Genomic DNA, 23,875 nt, shown 5'->3' on the forward strand with positions numbered 1-23,875 from the left:
ATATAAGGATATAATACAAATGTCCACTACAGTGTTCATTTTTGACAATAATGTTTTGGTTAAAAAGGAAGTGGCATCTGTGAATTTGAGAAGTGAGCTGTGAGAACAGTAGTGTTGAGTAAGAGGTCAATAGCATAGCACACCCCATAGCACACCCCATAGCATAATAGGAGACTTTTAAATATGGACTTGCAGGAGCAGCACAGACAGTAGGCTTGTTTATATAACCACTGAAATATAACTAATTTAGTCAAGGAAAACTTTATTTAAATACTTAAGTGTGTGTTCATTTTTGACAATAATGTTTTGGTTAAAAAGGAAGTGGCATCTGTGAATTTGAGAAGTGAGCTGTGAGAACAGTAGTGTTGAGTAAGAGGTCAAACGAGTAAAATGTGGGATGTTCTATACTTATAAATTGCTCAATAAACAAAGCAAAGTGCCACATCTTATATGTAAAATAAAAATATCTGGTTGGCCACTGCAAATCTTTCATTATTAATAATAATAATACAATTTATTTATATATCTCTTTCCATGGTACTCAACGGCATTTACAGATATAACACAAAAAAAACGTTATAACACACAATATTTATAACACATTTAAAGCAATTCTTGAACATGGTCTGATTGGTGCAGTGACAAATGTGTTTGTGGAGAGAGTTCCAGAGGGAGGGGGATGTTACATCACCACTAGACCAATGGCAAGTTAACCTTGCCTTGCTTAACCACCTGCTGATTTCACCAAGGGGGTTAACCCAATGTTAGCCACATCACTTAAAGTTGTCAGACATTTTTAGAAGATGGACCAGCTATTCTTATTTAAGTAACATGTTGATCACCAGTCTTCCAACTACTGTTCTATTTGTATTTTTTTTTAAGTAAATAATAGATTGTTCTTAATTTCAGTGGTTAGAATAAAGCAGCAATCAAACAGTTTAATCCTGTTTTAGTTTCCTAAAGTGAATTGGTAATAACTGCATTGAATGGGCACGTGATTGCACAGGAGTCTGTCCGTGGCAAATATTCAAATACACTATTATCCTAACAATTTTAAGTCTTCCCAGTACATCCAATTAATATGTTTCTTCATAGTCATTACAAAATATATGAATTCAATTATCATTACAATCCATGTACAGTCCTCGTGGCTTTGGATATTTAAGCTAGTCATTGCTAAATCTATTGAAACTTCTCCCATTTCAAACACAGTGTTAAATCTCTGGACATGTCAGGTATGTTTACCATTTGATCCTACTTTTTAATGTTTTTTGAATTACACTGATACAACAGGTTCAGGGCTGTCTTCCTCTGCGTTCTCTACCAGTTTTTCGGTGTCAACCACACCAGTGTGTGACTTCTCCTTGCTGAAGAACAGCGGGTTGTTAAAGGTGTTTAAGTTGACAGGGATGGATAGGCGATGAACAAACTTCTTATGGAGGAGGAAGGCAATCACTGTCCCTGTGGCAATCCCAATAATGCTCACCACAACTGCCAAAGCTATGTGGCTAAAGGGAACACCTGTTTGCGAAGATTGAAATAGAAGATGATGATGAGCCAAAATAATTGAATCACACTTTTGAATAGAATTGTAAAGTGAAAGGTGTGTTACTTACGATGTGTTGTTGGTGTGGTTGGTGTGGTTGGTGTGGTTGGTGCCAGTACTAGAGAGAAAAAGAGGAGATTTGACTATTGAACACCAAAATCTGACACAATATCAGCCTAGCAGTGACCAAAACTGACGGACTGAAACCAGATTCAAGGTTGTCCATAACAAATGCATGTTTTCCTGTGAAATTATTATAGAAGACAACCACCTAGTTTGTCAATTTTATAACTTTGTGACACTATATAATGGGAAGACCAAACTCTTTTTAGTGCACAACTATAAGGACAATGCATACTCACATATTCTGCTCACCTACAAAATCACACTATTTCTACAAGTTGGGAGGGCACAAGATGGGGCGAGCAATTACATGATTACATATGTTAACGTTTGTTGTTGTCAGATGGAACAGTGAAGTCAGAGTCTGGCACATTTCCAGTAGCTAATAACCCAAACAGAAAGCTGTGGTCGGTCAGTCACTATTATTGCATTATTTGAGTCTGATCTTGGCATTATAAAAAAAAATCAATACAATGCACACCAAAGAGTCCAAATAGGAAAACATATTTTACCTTGGGCTGTTTTGCAGATGTATGCTCTTCTAGACCTCTGATCGTTTGCCGTCCATGTCCCGTCTGAAGTACTAATCCCTCCGTGGCTGCCATCATCAGGTTGATCTTCATCCCAATAAGTGTAGTCCATGATTGTTTTGTCTAACCACAACCACTCCCCTAGAGACACATTTGTATAATACTTTGTTTATACCAGGTGCTTTTTCTGTCTCAATACTTTACATGAAACAATAACCAAACGTTGTGAACAACAGCTTATGAGAAAGAAGAATTTTTAAATGTATCATTTTAAAACTGTTTGATGGATTTATACATTTACCTTTGTGAGTTTTAAAAAGGCCAATCCAGAACGAGCTGTGGCTGTCTTTAAATATGTGTGCGTTGCTTTGAATGAAGTCTTGCTCAAAGGGATGTTCAATACTGGCCAGTGATCCACCTTTACAAAATAAAAGAGTAGTCGTTACTGAGAGCTACATCCATTTTAGTCTCATAAATATCTTAGACTATCCACAAAAATGACTTACCATGTCTTAAACAGCTGGCAGATGCATCTCCCCACGCTTTTATTTCTGAGAAAAATTTGTAACAGTATCCGTGAAATGGTAACCAGTTGTTCTTCCCGCCTGTGTTTAATGCATCTGAGTCTTCAGGGCAAATGCCTGTGAAAACACTTGGCTCTGTTGGTGGCACATCTGTAATTGAGAGGGACAATAATGACACTGGAGTCTCCTAATTAAATATTTTCACACTCTCAAATCCAGTGAATCCAAAAATCACATAACTCAAACACATGGTAAACACGTACAATCCATTTATTTTATAATGTTAGTGTCTTTATGATTTAAATATTTAAATTATACCCCAAACGGTTAAGCACGGGAGGTATTCTGACATTTACAGGTTGATCATTTAATGTTGAAACAAGTTGGCATTTAGGACATTCATTAATTCAAATACAAATTAGTTATTGTACCTGTAGACTTCATGCAAACACTGTTCATGATCTGCTTGCAGTCAGCGGTCTTCCATTTTCCATCCACATCCACGTAGACACAAGGTCTGTCCCTGCTTGGTTCATTTTCGCCCCAGTGAGAACATTTCAGGAACCAGCCATCAATATATCTGAAATACCCATTGGTCTGAAAGCAAAGAATTGCCTTACACTTTTGTAGAGCCATTTATGTTCCCTAAATTGTGATTCCTGATGTATTTGGTGATCCCCTGACTTACATTTTGTAGCCACTATGAGGTTGACATTTGTGATTTTGAGTAAACTGTGTAATGTTTTTCTTACGTAATTTCATGTTGACCTCAGAACAAATGGCAATAGCTTTGGTGATCCTTTAACTTTTGGTTATAACCCAATGCCTGGCAACCAAGCAGCCATGAGCCACACCTGTCTTGTGGACAGAGGTTTGTGGTTATAAGCACAATCCCTTTGCTTTGCCTTGTGCTTTTTGTTAAAGGCTTTCAGCACTGTACCTGATTTGTGTTCTGTCCAATCCACAGAGGAGCTTTAAGATTCAAAGCCAGCAGCTCAACATACGCCTGTGACCAATTGTTTCGCAGGCTAACCAGTCTGGCACCATCATCTTCACAATGCTTTTTGGCTGTATCCCAGCTCATATTTTGAGTCACAACCTTTACAGAGTCATTTAATATTTTGACATAGTCACTGGAAGTCGTTGGTTCAGGGGAGTCTGGGAAAGAAGGATCTGTTGAGGGTGAGAAATAAGATGGAATGAAATTTAGTTTTTCATTAAGATCATACCATAGTTGTAAAGATGCTTTTCCTCCCTAAACTTGCAATAACAGATTTTTTTAATTTGTGGACAGCGGATATATGTTGTGAAGACAGCATCCCATTTAAGTTGATATGGCATACTTGTTAACCATAGTTAATAGTTTATCCAGGGAAGCTGGAGTTTCAATAAATAGTTATCGGTCGGTTTATTGCAACCTTGTCTCTTTTTTCCGTGATTTAATTCATATTAATCATAAAACATTTTAGCTATGGCTGCTTTAAGAAACATACAAGAAAAACTCTTAACAAAATATTCCTATATTTGAGTACTAAAGTAAAGCTAGAAAATGAACTCACCAACACTTTTAAGACATACAAATCCATTGGTGTCATTGCAAGACTTTCCAATCCATTTCCCAATACCAAAGGAAGAATTGGTTGTGATCACAGCACATTGTTCCTGGTTAAGCACAAATTGTGATTAGTTAAGAGAAGAGAAAACTGTGTCAGGATACAATTTAAAGAGGCATTACAATATTTTTGTATTTACAAAAATGCAGCAAATAAATCATGCACTGGTTAAAATCTAAGTTCCAATCATGGGAAATTGATATGACTGAAATGATTTGCTTCCCCTTTATTTATAATTTAAGAACATTTATTTCACGTACTGTAGCCAGGTCAATCTTTCAACATATATATTAAATACAGAGTTATTTGAGCAACTTAGTACAGTCGTCTAAGTGTGGGGGCTGCTCTGCTTTAGAAAGCCATTGGGTCTTTGTTCTTAACTTTAAGGGGAAATATTCCACCCTTTTTGTGTACTAGTCTAGTGCATTACCAGTGAAGCATGCCTGTTCAGAAGAGGCTAAATGCTTGGCCTATGGTATTGCTGCTAGCTGCTTTCTCACATGGGCTCATCCAAGCAACTTTACACTCAGCTAAATATAAAATATTTATCTAAGTACTAAGTATTATTATCCATTAAAACTATTCATCAATATATTAAAGGCAAAAGCTGCAAGTAAAAATAAGTAGCAGACATTGTGATGGTAATGCTTTTCTTTCACTCTTTAATAAAAATAGTGTTTTTACTGTGATAAATAATAGATATACTTCAGAAAAGTTTTTTGAGTACGTCTTCTAAGTAATGCAGGACATCTTTTAGGGGGCCCAAGTCCCAACTACGACGGTCTCCAGGTAATTGGCCAAATAACACAATCAGTTGTGTGCTTTGTCGTAACCATTGCGCTTATAAAGTAAAGCATCGATTATTGTTTTTATGAAGTATTTAGCTGCCGTTAAGGCTGTTGATGTTATGATTAAGTATCAAGTAGTACCTCAGGGGAATACAGTGATACTTATTGGGGAATAAACAAAACAGTGCGGCTAAATAAGAGCCGATTAGATTCTGCATCCACCAGACTATAGGCACACACGAGTTGAATCAAGGGAAGTGAACAATGTAAGTGTAGTCCAGTTTTAATGTAAATGATTGCGCATTCCATGATATCACTTAGGTGTATCTATTTAAAAGATGTATATTAAGAATCTGTGTAATTTTAAGATAATCATTATCAATTTAAGTTAGTATTACCAGCTTCCATGTCACCAGCATCCATTTAACATTATTAAAATGGATCCATACAGCTTCCAGTTAGCAGCAATAGTTAACTGCAGTCAATAAGATGCAGGCGACATGTTGGACTGTCGGTACAACACTAACACTGTACCCCCCTGCCGCAAGAATTTCCGTTCTCTTGAGTTCAACTATATTCATATTAAATTATTATCACATTACCAATATCTAACAAATTTGATACTGCACGTTATTTGGTCCTGGGCAACACACCAGCAACGTTTTAGGCAGACCAGATGATTGGTTCTAAAAGAATACAAAGGATATATACCTACACACAGACACAGACTCCTTGCTTACTAGTTGGATGTCTAGTTACTTTTGATTGTAAATGTATTCAATTAAAGCAAATAATTCCTCAGTGCTTTCTATTTTGCCCAAATAGGCTACATTCTCCTGCTCTATGAGCTTTGCTGACAGTGTCTACATGGATGTATTGGTTAAAAACGTTGGACTCTTTAAAAACATCTTACCATTTGTGCTATACGAAGTATTTCCATTGATCTTCAATAATCCTGTTGATCCTGCAATGTTAACCTAGATATTAATTATTTTGTAATAAATGTATTTGTCTCAGGACTACTAAAGATTGTGTTTCAATAATTAATAATTGTAAACCGTTAGGCCTCAATTAAATTTGAACACGTTACCCAAAGTAGTCGAAATAACCTATCCTCGAAACTCTAAAATGGAAAATCAGACAATAGAGAAATAAGATGTCAAATCTTTATAAAAACACACACAATTGATCACAAGGGCACACTCGCATTATAACACTACTTTTTGTTTCTGTCCACTTACTTCCAAATTCAAGTTCACATATTGCCTTGGTTGCCCATCAGTCCAATAAAATGCTTCCTGATATGATTTGCGTAAACCAATCCAAAGGTCTGTAGTAGGTGTGTCAGCCATTTGAGTTATCAAAAACACTGAAAATGTAACAAAATGACTTTAAGATCAAATATTTTCATGAAAAATTAACTCCTGTAGATGAACCTCAAATTGCTGTACTTCAGGATGTGCACTGTTCTGTTTTTGACATGTAGGTCTATTACAAAGAGGACAACAACAGAATGTAGTGCCCCTCACACATCACTATCAATAGTATAGAGCTGGTTAAAACCACTCTATTTTGGTGAACAGCACCTCAAGAGGCTGCTAGCTTTAGATTTGTTGTACATCGTAAAGACATGAGACACTTCAACTTCTTAAAATGTTAATCTACAGAGTGCCGCAGTGACGCGTCCTAAAACCCGGAAGTAAACTCCTTCCGGTTCCCTCGACAAAAAAGCAATGCAATTTCTCCATAGGATCTTGGAAAATAGCTTGAAATAAGGTCTGTGGTTGACACAAATTGAAGAGACGGTTCACGTTTTGTTCAGCCGGATAATATCCACATGTCTACCCTACTTTTATAATTTTCGAAGCATAAATCTAGTCGCCAGAAGCAAAATGCTAACGTTATGCTATAAACGAACTACAGCAGCTGCTGCTTCAACGTCACGCCAACTTAAGATCCATATTCAAAAATACAGATTCAATGTTGTACAAGTTGAAGCGTTTGTTTGCTTGCTTTCAAGCAGAACAGGGCACACAAACTTAGCGAGAGTGTTTACATGTTCGGTGTAATGACGTACAATGGCCTCGACAACTTCTGTAGTCCTATTCAGCCACTTGTTAACAACCATCGTTTTTCAGACACATAAACTCTTCAAAAATCACCAGTGGGGTCACTGCTGATGGATTTAATGTTGTCGAACAAAACGTGATCTGTCTCTTCAATTCGTGTCAACCACAGACCTTATTTCCAGCTATTTTCCAAAATCCTATGGAGAAATTGCATTGCTTTTTTGTCGAGGGAACCGGAAGGTAAAATGCTAACTTACTTCCGGGTTTTAGGACGCGTCACTGTGGCACTCTATACAAAGTTTTGTAATAGGGTGATTACATAACCTCCTGCCTCACAACCATCACAAATGTCCAATGTAATCTTGGCATACATGTATGTATGCTGTATCTTTGTCACCTGCCATCTCATGCAATAAATTATCCTGACCATTAACACAAAATAACACAAACATTATTTAAAAGACCGGCGGCTATATTACCAGGGGAAAAAAAGTGAAGACAAACCTTCCACGTGTCTTGAGGATATAGAGGCCAAGTTTCCACCCATAGCTTTGCATTGTTTCCTTGCCCCGTTCCATTTTTCTTTTTGGTCTTTAATGATGCTAGAGGTATATATGTAATACTAGAGGTAAGGAATAATAAGATAATTTCCCCCAATTAAAATACACTTAATACTGGCACTCAAACAGTGTCATATGTTGCACATTGATTCCAATTGTACATGAGAAAACAGCTCAATCTCGAAAGAGCACCAGATAAAAATGTATAACCTTTTATATATTTAAAAAAAACAATGCTGTCCATCAAAGGCTATTCTCAATGCAAGCGCTGAGAGGTAAATTCTGTTCTACTTGAGGTGTATTCCAGAGCATTCAACACAACACGTTTAAATGCTTAAAGTTATTTCTGACCTTATGGTTAAGTTGTTTCCATTGGGGTGGGCAGCCACCTTTAGGGGCAACTGTGGGGGCCACCGTTGTGTTGGCAGGTGGTGAGCCACTGCGTTTACAAATGGAGCCGTACTCAAACCCGCAATTGTGATTATGCCAGAACCCTGTGAACCAATCCGAGACATGAAAATGTGAGCAAAATACAATGTGCTTTTTCAAAATAAAATAAAAGTCAATCATTTAGACATTTTCAAAAATGAAACCTAAATGTAAGTGCTATTAATGGTCAGGCTCTTTAGTGCGATCAATTTGAGTAATTTCCCTTCTGCTATGTATAACAGTTTTTTATCAGTAATGGTACAGTTTGCCATTCCTACGCTAGATTCTAAATACCTACTTAAGAACAAGGAATTATTCTAGTCCCAATTGGCTTGCAAAAAAACATGTATCAGGTGCCAAAACTTCCCCTCTAGATGGACATGTGTCTGCCAATAGATTGTAGCCCACCTGTTGACAAAGTAGCTTCTCAACGAATTCTTGCTCTATTAAACTGCACTTGCTGTTATGACCATGACGTGTTGCTGAATAATCCAAGACTGGAATCTTAAGGATTACAATTTCAATGCAATTTCAATGCTTCAATTTGCATAACGTCAGTTAAGGTGAATCTATCAGTTCACTCACCAGTTGAATAGCCCATGGTGGCGCAGTTCTCATCATGATACTTGAAATCAGGCTGACCTTCATTCCAACTTTGAAACACAACTGGAGAACTATCCATCCACCTTTAAGTAAACCGAATGTTGTCAAAAACAAATACATTTTCAGTGATGTCCCAGGGTGGTCAATGTAAATGTTTACAATGTGTAAAGGTTTTAATTTGTTAATGCAATCTATTATGGTCATTCACATTTAAACACACATCAAATTATTAGGAAATAAATCATAGTAATTGTATTTGAATATTTATTTTGATTAAAAAATTAGTTTTACTAATTAGCAAAAACAGTTTACATACATGCACCAAGATAAGATTATGATTTTAAATGGTTCAATAAATAATGAGCAACTTAGTCCTGCTAAACCTGCTAGGTCTAAAATGAAAGCCAAATTCAACAATAAGTCACATAAATGCTATCAATTTAGATAATATATCCTTTGTGTTTGTATTAATTACACCTTTGTAAACAAGTAATTATTCTTGGAACTCCCAAGAGTCATATTACATTTTTCTTTATTATTGGTATTTCATCCATACTCACTCATATGTTCCATCAAGGTCAACATCCAGGCCTATCCAGTGAGAACTTTGACTTTTGAATATCTACACACAGTCCGAGGTACAGGTTAATTACCAGTAGAACCTACATCTCAGTTAAATGTAAATGCCGTAGTTGTTGTACTTAAATTGATAATCTCTTAGTTTAATGTAGTCGAGATGTCACTGCTTACCTGATTCCACAAAAAGACCCTTTCAGCTTCGCTGTCGATTGTTACTAAGTCCCCATGCCTCTGTTGGCAGAAGCGACGAGCTTTTTCCATGGCCATCTCCTTGTTGTTAATATAATATTGAGTTCCATTCCATTCTAGCCACCCATCTGAGGTCTTGTTGTGGTCTGAAAACATGTCAGAAAGAGAGAAATGTGTCTCTAATATAACTATAATATTTTTAGTTGGTTGCTTTTGTGTATGAAGTCTGATGGCAGTTTAGATTTAAAGGTAATGCAGCACCTGCCACATGGTAACTTCAACAATAATTCTTTAGAATAGATATTCTGATGACTTTTACAAGACAACTCATTTTCATGTGTTGATATTTGGGTGATTAAGACACTAGTTTCTATAAACCAATGATCGCACATTGCAACTACTGTAGATGTCAAATAAAAATTGGGAGGCCAAAAAAGAAAAAATTGAGCTATACAATTTTAATATCATTTATGCAATCTGAGTTAAAGGTGCATCTCATCATTCATGCAAAAAAATCTGCCAAATGTATGAGTTAATATTTGTATCAAGTACTACAACGGTTACATTGTACCACTGTCAATTGAAAAAAAGCAAATGGACACAGTGTTTTAGTGAAACTAACCATTATAGAATATAAATTCCCTTTTGTGTGCTGTTTATTTTAAGAGAGCAAAGGACAATTGACTGATTGTATCTATATTAAAAAGCAGCATGAAGCAAAACTTGGATTTTAATTTAAATTGTACTTCAATAATCGTATTTCCATATATATCACATACATATGCACCCACTTACCAGGGATGCCAGGGTCTGGAGGCGGCTTTGGAGTTGCTCCTGTTAGGGCATGGATAAACAAAATATATTTTTAGTATAAAAGTGATAGTGAGAACTTCTGGTTTGATAAATTGCATTTTCCTCAACACATTTAATGAAGACTTTTCTGAAAAACAACTACTTTCAACAAATGTCTCAAAAGAACACACTTTTGCTTTATAAGATTTAAGATGAACTTTTATTAATCCCTCATGGGGAAATTAATTCTCTGCATTTGACCCATCCTAGTGTTAGGAGCAGTGTGCTGCCATTTTGAACGGCGCCCGGGGAGCAATGTACAATAACCAATGTAACCAAATGACCATGCATTACCTGTACGGATCTGACACAGCCATTTATTATTCTTCTCACAGTTCACATCACTCCAAGACCCAGACCTAAGATATGTTCTGAATTCAGCACAAGATTCCACATTGTTTTTATTGTTTGGCTCTCCATCCTGCCAGTAAAGGAAGTTCACCTGAAAACAGAAATAAACAAATGACAAAAGGATTTATTTTTAATTTAATTGAGTTGACTGAACTAAATATGATACACTCAGCCATTGTAGAAGAAGAAGACGTTTAACTCACTGGAGACCCATCGCTCCATACATAGCCCGTGACTGGGTCTGGAGCACTAAGTCCAATCCAGACTGCTCCAGAGACACTGTATAATGGACAGACTCATATTAATGATTTAAATATGCAACCTGTTAAATGTTTTAGCAACACACTTTTTTTGTTATCTTATGATGCTGACCAAATGCTCTCCTAAACACTATTTGTATCACTTTGAATCCAGTTTTGTACTTTTCATATTATTTGATTTATTTGTTTTTCATTTACCATAGGCTACAAAGCTAGATTTTCTGTCAATGATAATGTTTACCACCTGATTTTAACCATGACAAACAGGGAAGCATTTAAAGCATTTAAAAAGAATGACAGTAATCGTTGTGTGATTGAGACTGGAAATTGTATCTATTACAGCTATGATTGAATGAGACCAGGTCATACTGTACGTTTTCACAAAGGTTAGCTCAAGACCGCTGTGGATGCTGAGCAGGTCTCCTCCGATAGTCCTGCAATAATCTCTTGCGTCATACCAGGTCCTTTTGCTTTCTGATGACTCTGGAAACAACTTCAAACAAGGCAGGAAGTTCAACTGTCAACTGATGTCTAATGGTCTTGTAGTTTGTGTCCATTTCTCTGCTTTCTTTTTTGCTTTTCACTACAATGCAATGTATTGTCAACATCAGCACTGGAATTACTGGAGGAAGTAAGGGCCACATTTGGTATTGTGAGTAATTTGCGTTAATTACATGTTGAGGGATTAAAGATTAATCACATGTTAACAACGTTGACAGTCCTAATTTGAATCATTTGCCTACATGTAAGAGAAAAAGTCATTACGTTTTAAAATATCATGCATTCCTTTGTGAATCAGGTGCAATGCAATGCAGGTGCACTTGTTTCACTTATTGTAAGTTGTGTTGGATTTTACCTTATAGCAAAAGTCTCTGGCTCCGATTGGAGTCCAGCCGTCGGCACACTTGAGAGGGGCTTGAGTGGGTGGTGCAGGGGTTAAAACAGCCCCCTCTGCCAGATGTTTACAGATGTATTTCTCCTTATTGGTGCAGGGCAGCACATCCCAGAGGCCAGCAAAAAACCCTGTCGTCATTGCAACACACCCCTGTTGGTGACCTTGAATTGTTGAGGAAGAAATGGTCAAATGTCAGTTTTGAATCCATTTTCATCTTACAGATGGATTTAAAAATATCACCATACCTGGCATTTCAGCATTCCAGTGAGTAAACCTCACTGAGTTGGCATTGGTCCACACAAATTGATCGATGTCATTCTGGTTTGAGAGGCCCAGCCAGAAGTATTTCTCTGGTCTCAACCCAACCAAGCTGACGAGGAAGGCATTATCCACTCTGGAAACATTTACACATTTAGGGTCGCAGGAATTCTCATGAACATGTACAGAAACAAACATTGTTGTTTGAGTATTTTTACCCATTTGAAACATCAGCTAAGTAGGAATCTGATGTCTTGCAGTAATTGTTGGCTTCATCAAATGTCTTTGTCTCTGTTCCTACAAAGTAGCAGTAGGAGCCGTGTCTTTTCCAACCCTGGGACGTAGGGGAAAATAAGTGGGAAGATGTGTTGTCTTAAAAAAATACATTTCCAGAGAACACAAGGCAAAAAAAACATGACCGCCATATGTCTTCAGGGATTTGACATGGTTGCTTATTCATTGAGTATTTCAAACTTTGATTCCTGGCTTTCACTTTCCAATATGTTTTCTCTCTTGGAACAAAAGGTAACTGTCCTATTTACTCAAATTATTCGCTTATGAACAGAGGAGTTCAGCACGCTTGCTTGCACCATCAGTATAATGTAGCCTATGTTCTTGATATACGGATGGCTGAAATTGTGTACATTTTAACATGGCCTTCCAAGCTACAGTATGTGAAGCAGTGCTTGGGCCTACCAATAAGTATCATTATGTTATTTCCTTTCAAATTAATATTTTCCTTTCTCAAGAAACAAAACCAAGGGTCTAATTGAACTTTCTTTACTTGAATGTTGAAGTTCCGTCTTGTAGAAACAAATTGATAATCAGACAGTTTTGAGGTACAATACCGGGCGTTGTATTATAGGATTCAGTGTTTAACCTTTGTACCCACTCATATACAAAAATGTTTTATATAAGAAGAAAAACAAAGGGTCACTTACAGTTTTGCAGCCTACATCCTGCTCCACTTCATCTCCAGAGGGTTGAGAGGCACTCATCTTCATACAAATTAAGCCATGTTTCTCATCACACACACGGTCAGCCCAGTTCCCATTCTGAAAGATAAAGGCACACAAACTTTTTTTTTTTTGCACTGCAGTGAAGTCATTTATTGCAACCTTTTCAACAGAATGTTCCTTAAGATCAGCAGTTGTGTTCGATATGCTATTATAGATTCCAGGTGCTAATATACAGGCTACTTTACACATTACTGTCAATAATAGGCTGCTGGTTGTAAAGTTTGCACAATTTGCTGGATTGTTTTAAATCAGGTTAGTTTAATGACTTCATCACCAAAACAAATAATGATACTTTTTCAAGAGGCTAGCAAGTGTAACATATCCACATGGAGCTCCTTACTGTACCTCTCCCCTGATGAGAACACAGTCCTCTGCGTCAGAAAAGACGGCAGGTTTACCAAGCTCCCAGCTGGTGAAGGTGACAGCAGAGTGGTCAATCCAGTCAAACAGCCTCTCTGTCTTTTTATCATTCAGTCCAATCCAAAGCTCATCAGTGGATGCTGCAAACATGGAGAGAGAAAAAAGATGCCTTTCACTCAACTGCCTATGAAATATCATTATTGTGGAGCTCTGCTCTACTTGGTATGCGTGCAACTCCTCATTGTTATTAGGAGATGCTTATTGGCCCAGAAATCTGTGCCATTCTGGCAAGTTGTAATTCTCTAGATGGCTGAGACTGTGATGCTCATCACAAACCAGAACACAAAACTATATGTTGGGAAACAAATTATTTGTCTTGAATCAATACCATTAGGTGGGAAGGTAATGTTAAGTGTTGTGCCAGTGAAAAGTTTTGATCCCTCAGGTGTATTGTTCTTTGCAAACTCTTATTTTTGAAGCTCACTAATTATTTATGTTCCTCACCATAGCCGAGTTGAGAGATGACAAAGCTTTGGTCCTCCACATTGCGGATGCTCACTAAGTCGCCTCCTTCTTTGCGGCACACTTGCTGAGCATCAGACCATTTTTTCTGAGCTCGGTTAAGGTGGAAACAGTGGCCATTGTAGGGAATCCAAGGTCTTGAACAAAATCCCGTCTCTGCAGCAGATCAAGAATGATAGAATGATATACATTTAACCAAAGACATTATATTAACACACAAAACGGTTGAAAGGTATTTGTTTGTTTTGTTTACCTGTAGTAGGAGGAGTCGCAGCTCTTTCACTGTAGCAGATGTACCCTAGTTTATTTGTGCATGTTGAACTTTGCCACAAGTACTGCACAGCAGGATCAACAATTCCACAGTCGTGTCCAGGATTAGGAAGTGGATGTCCTAAAACAAGAGGATGGTTACCTCAACCTCGTCAGTTCTCACATGTGTCTTGGATCAAACAAGCTTTATTTTTCAGAAGAATTCTATCAAATGACAATATTATAAATCACAGGCTTAAAAAAAATCATTGCACAGATTATTTTGTATCAGCAGTGACATTAATCATGATAAAGTGGCACCTTTTTTTATTGTTTATGGTACTAAGCTTATATCTAAAATTCACTGGAAATGAATATGTATGTGTGACTTTATAAATATGAAAAATGTTGTGCACACTAAAATGAACAGAATAAAATGCAAACAGCAAGGAAAGCGCCTCTTTAATAAATAAATGTACTGTTATCAAGTCTTTCATCTAAACTGCTCAAAAGATTAAAATACTCAGTTTAAATATTTATCCAAGCAAAAATTATAGCAGTTTTACAACTGACTGGCAATCTGTTGTGTATAAAGTACAAAACTGCAGTATACTGTACGAGATGCAGAAATCTTAGCATCATACGATTAGCACCACAAAGTATTGAGGTGGAAAAGAAAACTTACCAGAGTCCCAGTTCAGATAACGGAAAGCCCTCATCAGTGCCAGCCATGCTCTGGGTTCTTGATCAGCCCGGTCCAAAGCTTGTCCCCCTGTCCCCTGCCCTCTCGCCCTAGCAGTGCTTTGAGTTATCGTGTTTTTGATTATGCAAATGTGGAAAGCACAGGAAGAAAAGATGATACTTCAAAAAATGGGTACGGCTCAAACATTAATCACAAGTCTGACTATTGTCCCAACTCGTCACAACTCCAATTAATTTCTTTGCACATCTGCATTATATAACCACTTTTAAAACTGCACAGCTTCTATACGCTAAAGTTATATATACATATACTTATATGTTAAATGTTCACTGTATTTCCTTTTTGTATATTTGTATTGCTTATAAACATTTTTATTTGATAATAGTTTTAAAATTATTTGTATAATATTTGTTCACTTTATTTCACTTTTTGTGTTTATATATGCATAATTGTACAGTTTACAGTATGTGTAAACATGGTTCAGATTAAATATAATTATAAAAGAAATGTACTAAGGCATGTATAACAAGCAACGTTTAAGTTAGTGTTCTATGTTAAACTAATGTAAACTTTTTTATATCAAGTAGATATTGTTAAATATTAAAGTTAGTGTCAGCTTACCTGTGAGGTAGGCCTGTTGGTGGGGATCGGTGATGCTCAGCAGGGAAGACACCTGCTGCTTGCAGCTGGCTTCAGCCTGGGCCCAAGTCTAAAACACTTGAACGCGCTGTCTTTAAACAACTCTCCCGTTATCTCCATCAGAACAACCTTCTGGATCCGCAACAGTCTGGTTTCAAGGCAGGTCACTCCACAGAAACTGCTCTCATTGCTGTCACTGAGGAACTGCACACTGCTAAAGCAGCCTCCCTCTCCTCTGTCCTCATCCTGTTGGACCTGTCTGCTGTATTCGACACGGTGAACCATCAGATCCTCCTTCACACTCTCCAAGAACTTTGAGTTTCAGGCTCTGCACTTTCCCTCCTCACCTCATACCTCAGAGACCGCACCTACAGGGTTACTTGGAGAGGGTCTGAGTCCGACCCTTGTCAATTAACTACAGGGGTCCCTCAGGGCTCTGTTCTTGGTCCTCTCCTCTTCTCCCTGTACACAAACTCGCTCGGATCTGTCATTAGCCCGCATGGTTTTTCATACCACTGCTACGCTGACGACACCCAATTAATTCTGTCCTTTCCCCGCTCAGAGACCCAGGTCGTCGCACGCATCTCTGCTTGTTTAGCTGACATCTCTCAGTGGATGTCCGCTCACCACCTCAAGCTCAACCTTGACAAGACTGAAGTGCTTTTCCTTCCGGGAAAAGATTGTCCCTCTCTTGACCTAACTATCAACATCGGCCCCTCTGTTGTTTCCCCGACTCAGACTGCAAGGAATCTGGGTGTGATCCTAGATAACAACCTGTCGTTTACTGCAAACATCGCTGCTACAACCCGCTGCTGCAGATACACGCTTTTCAACATCAGGAAGATACGTCCCCAGCTGACCCAGAAATCGACGCAGGTTCTGGTCCAGGCTCTCGTCACCTCACGCCTAGACTACTGCAACTCCCTCCTGGCTGGTCTACCTGCATGTGCCATCCGACCTCTGCAGCTCATTCAGAATGCAGCGGCTTCCGGTAACTGCTAGAATCCACTTCAAGACACTGGTACTTGCGTACCATGCTGCGAATGGATCTGGCCCTTCCTACATCCAGGACATGGTTAAACCGTACACCCCAGCATGTGCTCTACGCTCTGCATCAGCCAAACGGCTCGCTGCACCCTCGCTGCGAGGGGGACCCAAGTTCCCATCAGCAAAAACACGTGGGTTTGCTATCCTGGCTCCAAAATGGTGGAATGAGCTCCCCCATTGAAATTGAAAACTCATCTCTTTCGACTTCACTTCGAGCGATAGAATGACTAACAAAGAACTGCTAACAGAGCACTTATATACTAATAAAGGACTGGCTTATCTAAAGCCAGTTGAGTAGCACTTGAAACGATTGGCTCTTTGAAACCTGATGTTCTTATATGATTCTGTTTTCTTCAAGGTTGTGTCTTCCTGGTCGAATGTACTTATTGTAAGTCGCTTTGGATAAAAGCGTCAGCTAAATGCAATGTAATGTAATGTAATAAAGTCAGAGCTGACTGTGTGTTGAGCTGGTAATATGCTTCTGTAGTAATGTGTTTATTCCAGTGTTCTTTGGCTGCATACACAAACAGAATAGGCAAATGCTTTTCAAAATGTAAAATGGATTGCATTTAAACTGCACTTTTCCAGTCTTTAAGACCCCTCAAAGCTCTTTGACAAATACAAGTCTGCATTCACACTCAGAGGCTGCCATACAAGGTGCATCTGCTTAGGGAAACTAACATTCACACATCGTTGGCCATGCCGTTCAGAGCTATTTGGGATTAAGTATCTTGCCCAGTCAACATGTTGACAACAAGCCACCTTCAACATTTGCCACCTTTGCATTAAAAAAACAGTTTATTGCAACCATTCTCTCATTATAGTAACATAAAACAGGCATTACTTACAGTTAGTTGGGCAATACCCCCAGAGTTGATCATCATATTTAGTTTGAACCGCACACCAACGTCGGTTTTCTGGGTTATCATCCGTAGTGCATTGGGTGTACCACTTGTCTTTGTACTGGAAGGGGAACATGCAGAGCCTACCATTTGCATTTCCACCAATGGTGAAAAATTCTGAACGGATAAACAAACAAATCAAAGAAAATCTTGAGTATTTCTAATTTACGAAGATGCATTGCTTTACCATTTATGTTGCAAAATACTAGGATGGAATCCATTGCATATATCTGTTTTTATCTTTTTAGTTCTACGTTATTATCCCTCTAAAGATTTACAAATAATTGAAACACTAGTTCTTAGTGAGAAATTAGCGTGGACAAGCATTTTATAATGATTTTATACTGTACCTCTGTATGCTCTTGAACAAGCACCACTGGACGTCCCTGAAAGTGTAAGGTGGTTGTTTGGTCCGACTGTTTTAGAGAGAACTGCTGTGTTGTCTGCAGTGAGCTCAATGTAAAGCTCTTGTCCTTTGAGTGCGAGCAATGTCCCGTTCGTGCATTCCCACTTTTGGAGGTCGCTGGTTTCATCACAAACGTAGAGGCTTATTTCACTTCCCACACTTTTCCCCTGGGCTCCCAGGCACTTATGTGACCATTGAACCTGAAGTCTGTCACCATTTGTCCAGCGTACATTATTGCAGTAGTATGTGTTATATTTAACCAAACAAAAACCAGTGTCTTTGTTGGTCAGTTGAAATGGTGAATCTGTAGAAAATATGTTTTTAAGAATCAATGTCAGAGCAATGATAAAATGCATAATTAATCAGCAAAGGCTATTTCCTCAGTCTTTCATTAGGTTTAATATAAGTTGATGTTGCACTGACAATAATACTGATCATTTTTCAAAATAATAATCAAAAACAAACATCTCACTTTAAATCACAATTACCTCAATATTGAATTTTAACAAAAACATATGGTAAAGGGTAAAACAGTCCCACATACTGTACAGTAGTTATATTGAGCATTGTTAATGACATACCTGCTCTGAAGAAACACACAAAAAGCATAACATTTAAAGTTGGAATACCTTACCATCTAAAGCCAAACTTCGTAATGCTTGGATGAGGAGTACAAAAGCTGTACAAGTTATCTTCATTGTTAGTATTCTTTTGAGACGTCTCACAGCTGAAAACCTAATCTATGCATTTCTCACAGAGGATTAAGGAGTTATGTGAATGATTGTGGAAAGAGGGGAGATTATATAGCTTTTACCGATATTGCCACATGGCATTTTTTGTATGAATAACCATCATGATTCGTTATTGTTTGTCAGCTATTTCCGACGAAAAGGAAGTGACAAATACTGAAAATTGCACTCTTGGGTATTTCTTGGCATTTGTTACGTCACTAATCTTCAGACAAACAAAACAATCTCTACCACCTTAAATCAGAATCAGAATACCTTTATCTGTCCCACAGAGGGGACATTTACATTTGTTCCAGCAGAAAAAGAGCCAAAGACACCTGTTAAGCCCTGAGCCTGTTTTTCAGGTCTCAGGCTCGAAAATGACATTCCTATAACAAATGACCATATCTTCCCTTCTAAAAGGGTTACATTAATAATCTTTTTTCTCAAAGTAATTATAAACCTGAATTTAGAAGAGTCAGAATCAATATAGATGTTTTTTATTTTAAAGAAAATTCAGATTGAACATAGTAAAAAACTGAATTATAGTGTCCGTCCAAACATAATCTTTTACTTATAGTGAAAACTACCCTTGGATGATGGTAAGGTAGACTAAAAGCTTTAGGAATCCAAAGTACAACATATAATAAGTACCCTGTATCAAGATTGATGCAAAACAAGTGACATTTGACCTTTATAGAGAGGTTTAGCAAAAAAAACTCCACCTCTGAGGTGATTTGGGTGGAAATGGCTGTTTTTACCGTTTCTCTGGAACCCATTGGTCGATTTTGGTGATTGACATCTCTTTTTGACCGTTAGAGCCAATAGAATCGAAGGGGGATTTCCCCATACACACACATGGTAAGAAAAAGGTGGGGGCTTTGTGCATTCAGGTTTGCATCAGAGTGAACCTATTTCTCGCTCTGACATCTGGAAACGGAAAAGCAGGTTTATTGCTTATGGATTAGGGCTGTACCCGAACATCCGAATATTAGTTTATTCGAGTACTATTCGGGTTTCAATTTTGTTATTCGTTTTGTTTGTTTTCCCGTTTTTTTTCTCGAATTGAATTTATTGAAATCTCCAATATCAACGTAAGAGCTTGTGCCTCTTCGGGGGGTGCTAATACTTAACCATAAACATTATCGTTTACTTTCTCCGTCTTTATATGTAGATATTACTTTTCTCCGTTAATCTCCGTCACGTTGTTTCCAATGCAACAACAACTTCCTGTCAACTGCGCTAACTCTCCTTCAAAATAAAAGCATGTCCATAAATAGGAAGCCAAGCCAAATTACACTCAAGACATATAGCCTACAACTGCAACGAAAGTAACAAACACAATGCGATATCCTTGCGATACAAATTGGGTTACATTAACACATAACTATAAAACAACGATACTGTAATAACAAAATGAATGCCGTGAATACACCGAAATACACGTGTTGAACATAGACCGTATATATAAATGGACGTAGGGTCCGTGACGTCACCCATAGGATTCTGCAGAGTTGCCGAGAAGCCCTTAGTAGGCGGAGTCGGCCACTAACGGCTCGACAGTGACGTCAGAGTTCATCTCCCGCCTGCTCCAAATAAGGGCAAAGAGGCGGAGCCGAGGCGAGACCTGCTGCCACTGAGCTGGAAGTTCCAGAGCTAGCTGAAGCTACCAAGCTAAGCTAACATGCTCCCCATCTGCACACTGCCGTGGCATTTTACATGCTCCCCATCTGCACACTGCCGTGGCATTTTACGTTTCTAAGGTAAGCGGACATGAAACTATTCAGAACAAGTTATTTATATTTTGATATCACTTAACTATACGTTTAATACATTTAAGTCAAGCTAAGGTACATGTGATGGTAACTAGTTAGTGCTCTTACCTGTGAGGCCTCCTCCAAACAGCATAATAACCAGACTGTATCATTAAAACTAAGTACCAGTTCTAGATCCTTGACTTTAGACAAACAATTCAAAAGACAACATGTATTTAAAGACCAATCTTTATTTGATTGTGCCTCTTAACCTGATATATTAGTTATACAGTAATATAGTATTGACAATCTAAAAAAACTGAGCAACTCAACAGTCAACTTTATGTTTCTTATTGTCTAAGCATTTATTATTTTCATTTTCCCCCTCTCATATTCAGTGTGGACGGATTGAGACAGCGTGGTGTCCAGAGAGCTGCAGAGACTTCAGGGAGAAACCTCCGTGTGATGGACGTCCAGTCTGTTAGTCATCATATATGGACTGGATTATCCCACAGAGGCTAAAGATTCTTTATAACACAGTTTCAGATTTGTGAAACCTTTATTCTATTTGTGAAAATACAAAAAAAGGGAGATTTCAGTGCTTTTTTGACTGCTGGGTCAGGTGAGGCTGCAGCAGCTCTGTGCCCTGATGTGAGCTACATAATCTGTCTTTTGGAGTATGTGGTGTTCTAAGGCTCTGTGCCTGTTAGCATGTTAGCCTAGCTCCTGCTGGGTGACAGACCCTGCAGTTTGTGATGGACTCTTACCGCTGATGCTCTGGCAGAAAGAACATAAATGCGAGGCCTGGTCTCCTGAAAAGCAGGTGCAGCCTACAAACAAGAGCAGGGAGGAGGAGACACATGTTGGCACAGTCATGCATTACAATCATAAAGCAGAACAACAAAAACAGTTAGCCAAAAGCAAAGCAGCATGAGCAGAACACTGAGAACACGCTGTGGTGTCTCATAGCAACGCGGTGCAAATTATTTATGACTGGATCATTTATTAATTGCTGTTAAAGCATAAACAGTTAGAATGAGATCACAAATCTCAAACTCTTGTTAATAGCTTCGCGAGTTCTTATCATGGAGTGACCTATCGATTCTGTGTCATCTCACGATCAGATAGATGGATTGGAGGTGCAGCTATGATAAGTAATAAGGGTGTTATGAGTAGGGTTGGGTATCGTTTGAATTTCCACGATTCCGATTCCGATTCTACTTTTCGATTCCGGTTCTTAACGGTTCTCGATTCCGATTCTTTGAGGGGCAGGGTAAAAAAATGATACATGCTTCTTCCACCAAAAAAATTACATTTATTCGAGAAACTTTTACACAGGTTAGTTTAAAGTAATATTCACATTAATCAGTCTGTTTATATTCACTGCTATGTAACTTTAACCTGACCACTGAAGCTACAACAGTGCAACAGTCCAACTTTTAAAAACAGTTCTTGTTGAGAAAAACAAGCATATCTGCCTTCTCAGGCATACCGGGAAGAAATATTTGAACATTTTGAAGTAAAATGCTTCAATCTGGTGCACTTTAAGCAGAATTACTAGAGACTAGATCTAGGGGGTACAACTCTAAACACCCATATGAAAAAGATCGGTTTACATTTTAATAATTAAATAACAAATAGCCTACATGTAACGCATTTTATTTTTGTTGTTCATTCATATCTTATTTTACTATTTTATTTATGCATATTTTTGTATCTCTCCAGTTTAAAACGATATGTCTGGTTTACTGTCCTATAGTATACATTGGAATGATTTCAAACCTGTTTTATCCCAATAATTATAAAAGAGTGCCTTGGAAATATGTGTTTACAGAAATTGTGATCAAAACGTTTGAGACCCACTGAGATAACTTAGACTAAAGTGAACTATCTAAACACTCCGAGTCCTTTACCTCACTGAGCTGTAGTTATCAGCCTCAGTCTGACTGGAGAGGACTCTCCTCCACATCATTGGAGACACATCTTCTTCTTCCGTTAGAGCAGCTAGCACCAGATGCTAATAACAACAGCGCCGGTTCCAGTGCACCCTCCCTTTCTCCCTCGCTCCCTCGCACTTTGGCTGGGAGCTGCGGGTGCCAGATAAGCCAACATCCCCCATTTTCATCACTTGCAGCGCCCATCGTACAGGGCAAATGAAAAGTGTAACCGGGATGAAAAGGGTGTTACATTTACTTAATTATGAATGTTGTTACATCAAGGCCGAAAATTAGGATGAGCACCAACGGTCAAAACATTTTTTTTTCTCCCAGAGCTGCCAGCGCAGCACCTCCACAGATCTGGCGCCCTAGGTGAACATTTATAATGCCAGTGCGACGGGCCGGCCCTGGTCTCAGGTTACACTGTAGGAAATGTAGATACAACGCTACATTTCCCGCCCCGCTGCAGTCATGCAGTAGGCTACGGAGAGCGGCGAGAAATATTTCCTCAGGAATCGAAAAGCGGAACCGAAATTCACATTTCTAAATGATGCCGTTGGAATCGAAATGTTGGAACCGGTTCCGGTTCGGAACCGGTTCTCGGTACCCAACCCTAGTTATGAGTGAGTTTCTGTGCAACACGCTGTTAGCATTTTTCGCTCGTGGCTAATTCATAGGCTCAGCACTAGCTTTGTGGGTTTTTTTGAAAAAAAAAAGCAAAAAAGATCAGTTAGCTGAGTTTCTTCCCGTTACATAAAACATTCATAGTTTATTGAATATTAAGATGCCCTCAGACGCTGTTTCCTGCAGATGATGCGTTCCCCCCCCCCCCCGGTATCGGGGGTGCGGTGTAGAAGAGGAATGTTTAACAAGAAGTAGGCTATGCATAAAAAAACAGAAAAAAATAATAAAGATTAAAAAAAAAAGAATAATAATAAAAAAAAGAATTACACAATTTACAAAATACACAGCCTTTAACAGCAGAACAGAGTTCATCTGGCACAAACCTACAGGAAATAAAGCTGCAATATATATAGACATTTGTATTAGTGCTGTCAAAATTATCGCGTTAACGGCGGTAATTAATTTTTTGAATTAATTGCGTTAAAATATTTAACGCATTTAACGCATGTGCAGAATGGCCCGCCCCATACGTGCCACCAGTGGCAGCGCCAGGGTATGGCTGGGGTAGGCTACACCCATACCAAGAAATGGCTTAGCCCCACCATGAGAAATGATGTTAAAGTAAGCAAAATAAAGTCTGCCAACTCGCGCGGAGTAGATTGCACAGACAGCAGTTAGTAAGATTGATTTCAGTAGCCACGGTTTTGAAAAATGTTGTCACGTAGTGATCGTCTTCTCAATAGAACATCTTTGATAACGGCGTGGTGTTGTTGCAGGAAGTCCCGACGGATAATACTTTTGCTGTAGTACAGGGCA

At 38.3% G+C, this 23,875-nt stretch overlaps 1 protein-coding gene across 1 annotated transcript; it reads right to left on the minus strand.

Moving 5' to 3' along the window:
* Nucleotides 1-245: 245 nt before the first annotated feature.
* Nucleotides 246-18,765, minus strand: LOC117462379 (macrophage mannose receptor 1-like). Its single transcript, XM_034104585.1, is given in 32 exon segments — nt 246-1,521; nt 1,617-1,664; nt 2,182-2,340; nt 2,501-2,617; nt 2,706-2,873; nt 3,155-3,320; nt 3,664-3,896; nt 4,283-4,385; nt 6,366-6,493; nt 7,698-7,815; nt 8,105-8,247; nt 8,768-8,868; nt 9,346-9,407; nt 9,536-9,699; nt 10,349-10,387; nt 10,700-10,847; nt 10,960-11,035; nt 11,391-11,509; nt 11,873-12,072; nt 12,157-12,305; nt 12,388-12,503; nt 13,111-13,224; nt 13,534-13,688; nt 14,053-14,226; nt 14,324-14,461; nt 15,005-15,040; nt 15,043-15,120; nt 15,644-15,732; nt 17,156-17,222; nt 17,557-17,727; nt 17,961-18,320; nt 18,651-18,765. Coding segments are annotated over 32 exon segments (4,248 nt in total). The 5' UTR covers nt 18,715-18,765; the 3' UTR covers nt 246-1,276.
* Between the last annotated feature and the right edge of the window lie 5,110 nt (nt 18,766-23,875).

Source organism: Pseudochaenichthys georgianus, chromosome 17 (assembly GCF_902827115.2).
Source record: "Pseudochaenichthys georgianus chromosome 17, fPseGeo1.2, whole genome shotgun sequence".
NCBI lineage: Eukaryota > Metazoa > Chordata > Actinopteri > Perciformes > Channichthyidae > Pseudochaenichthys > Pseudochaenichthys georgianus.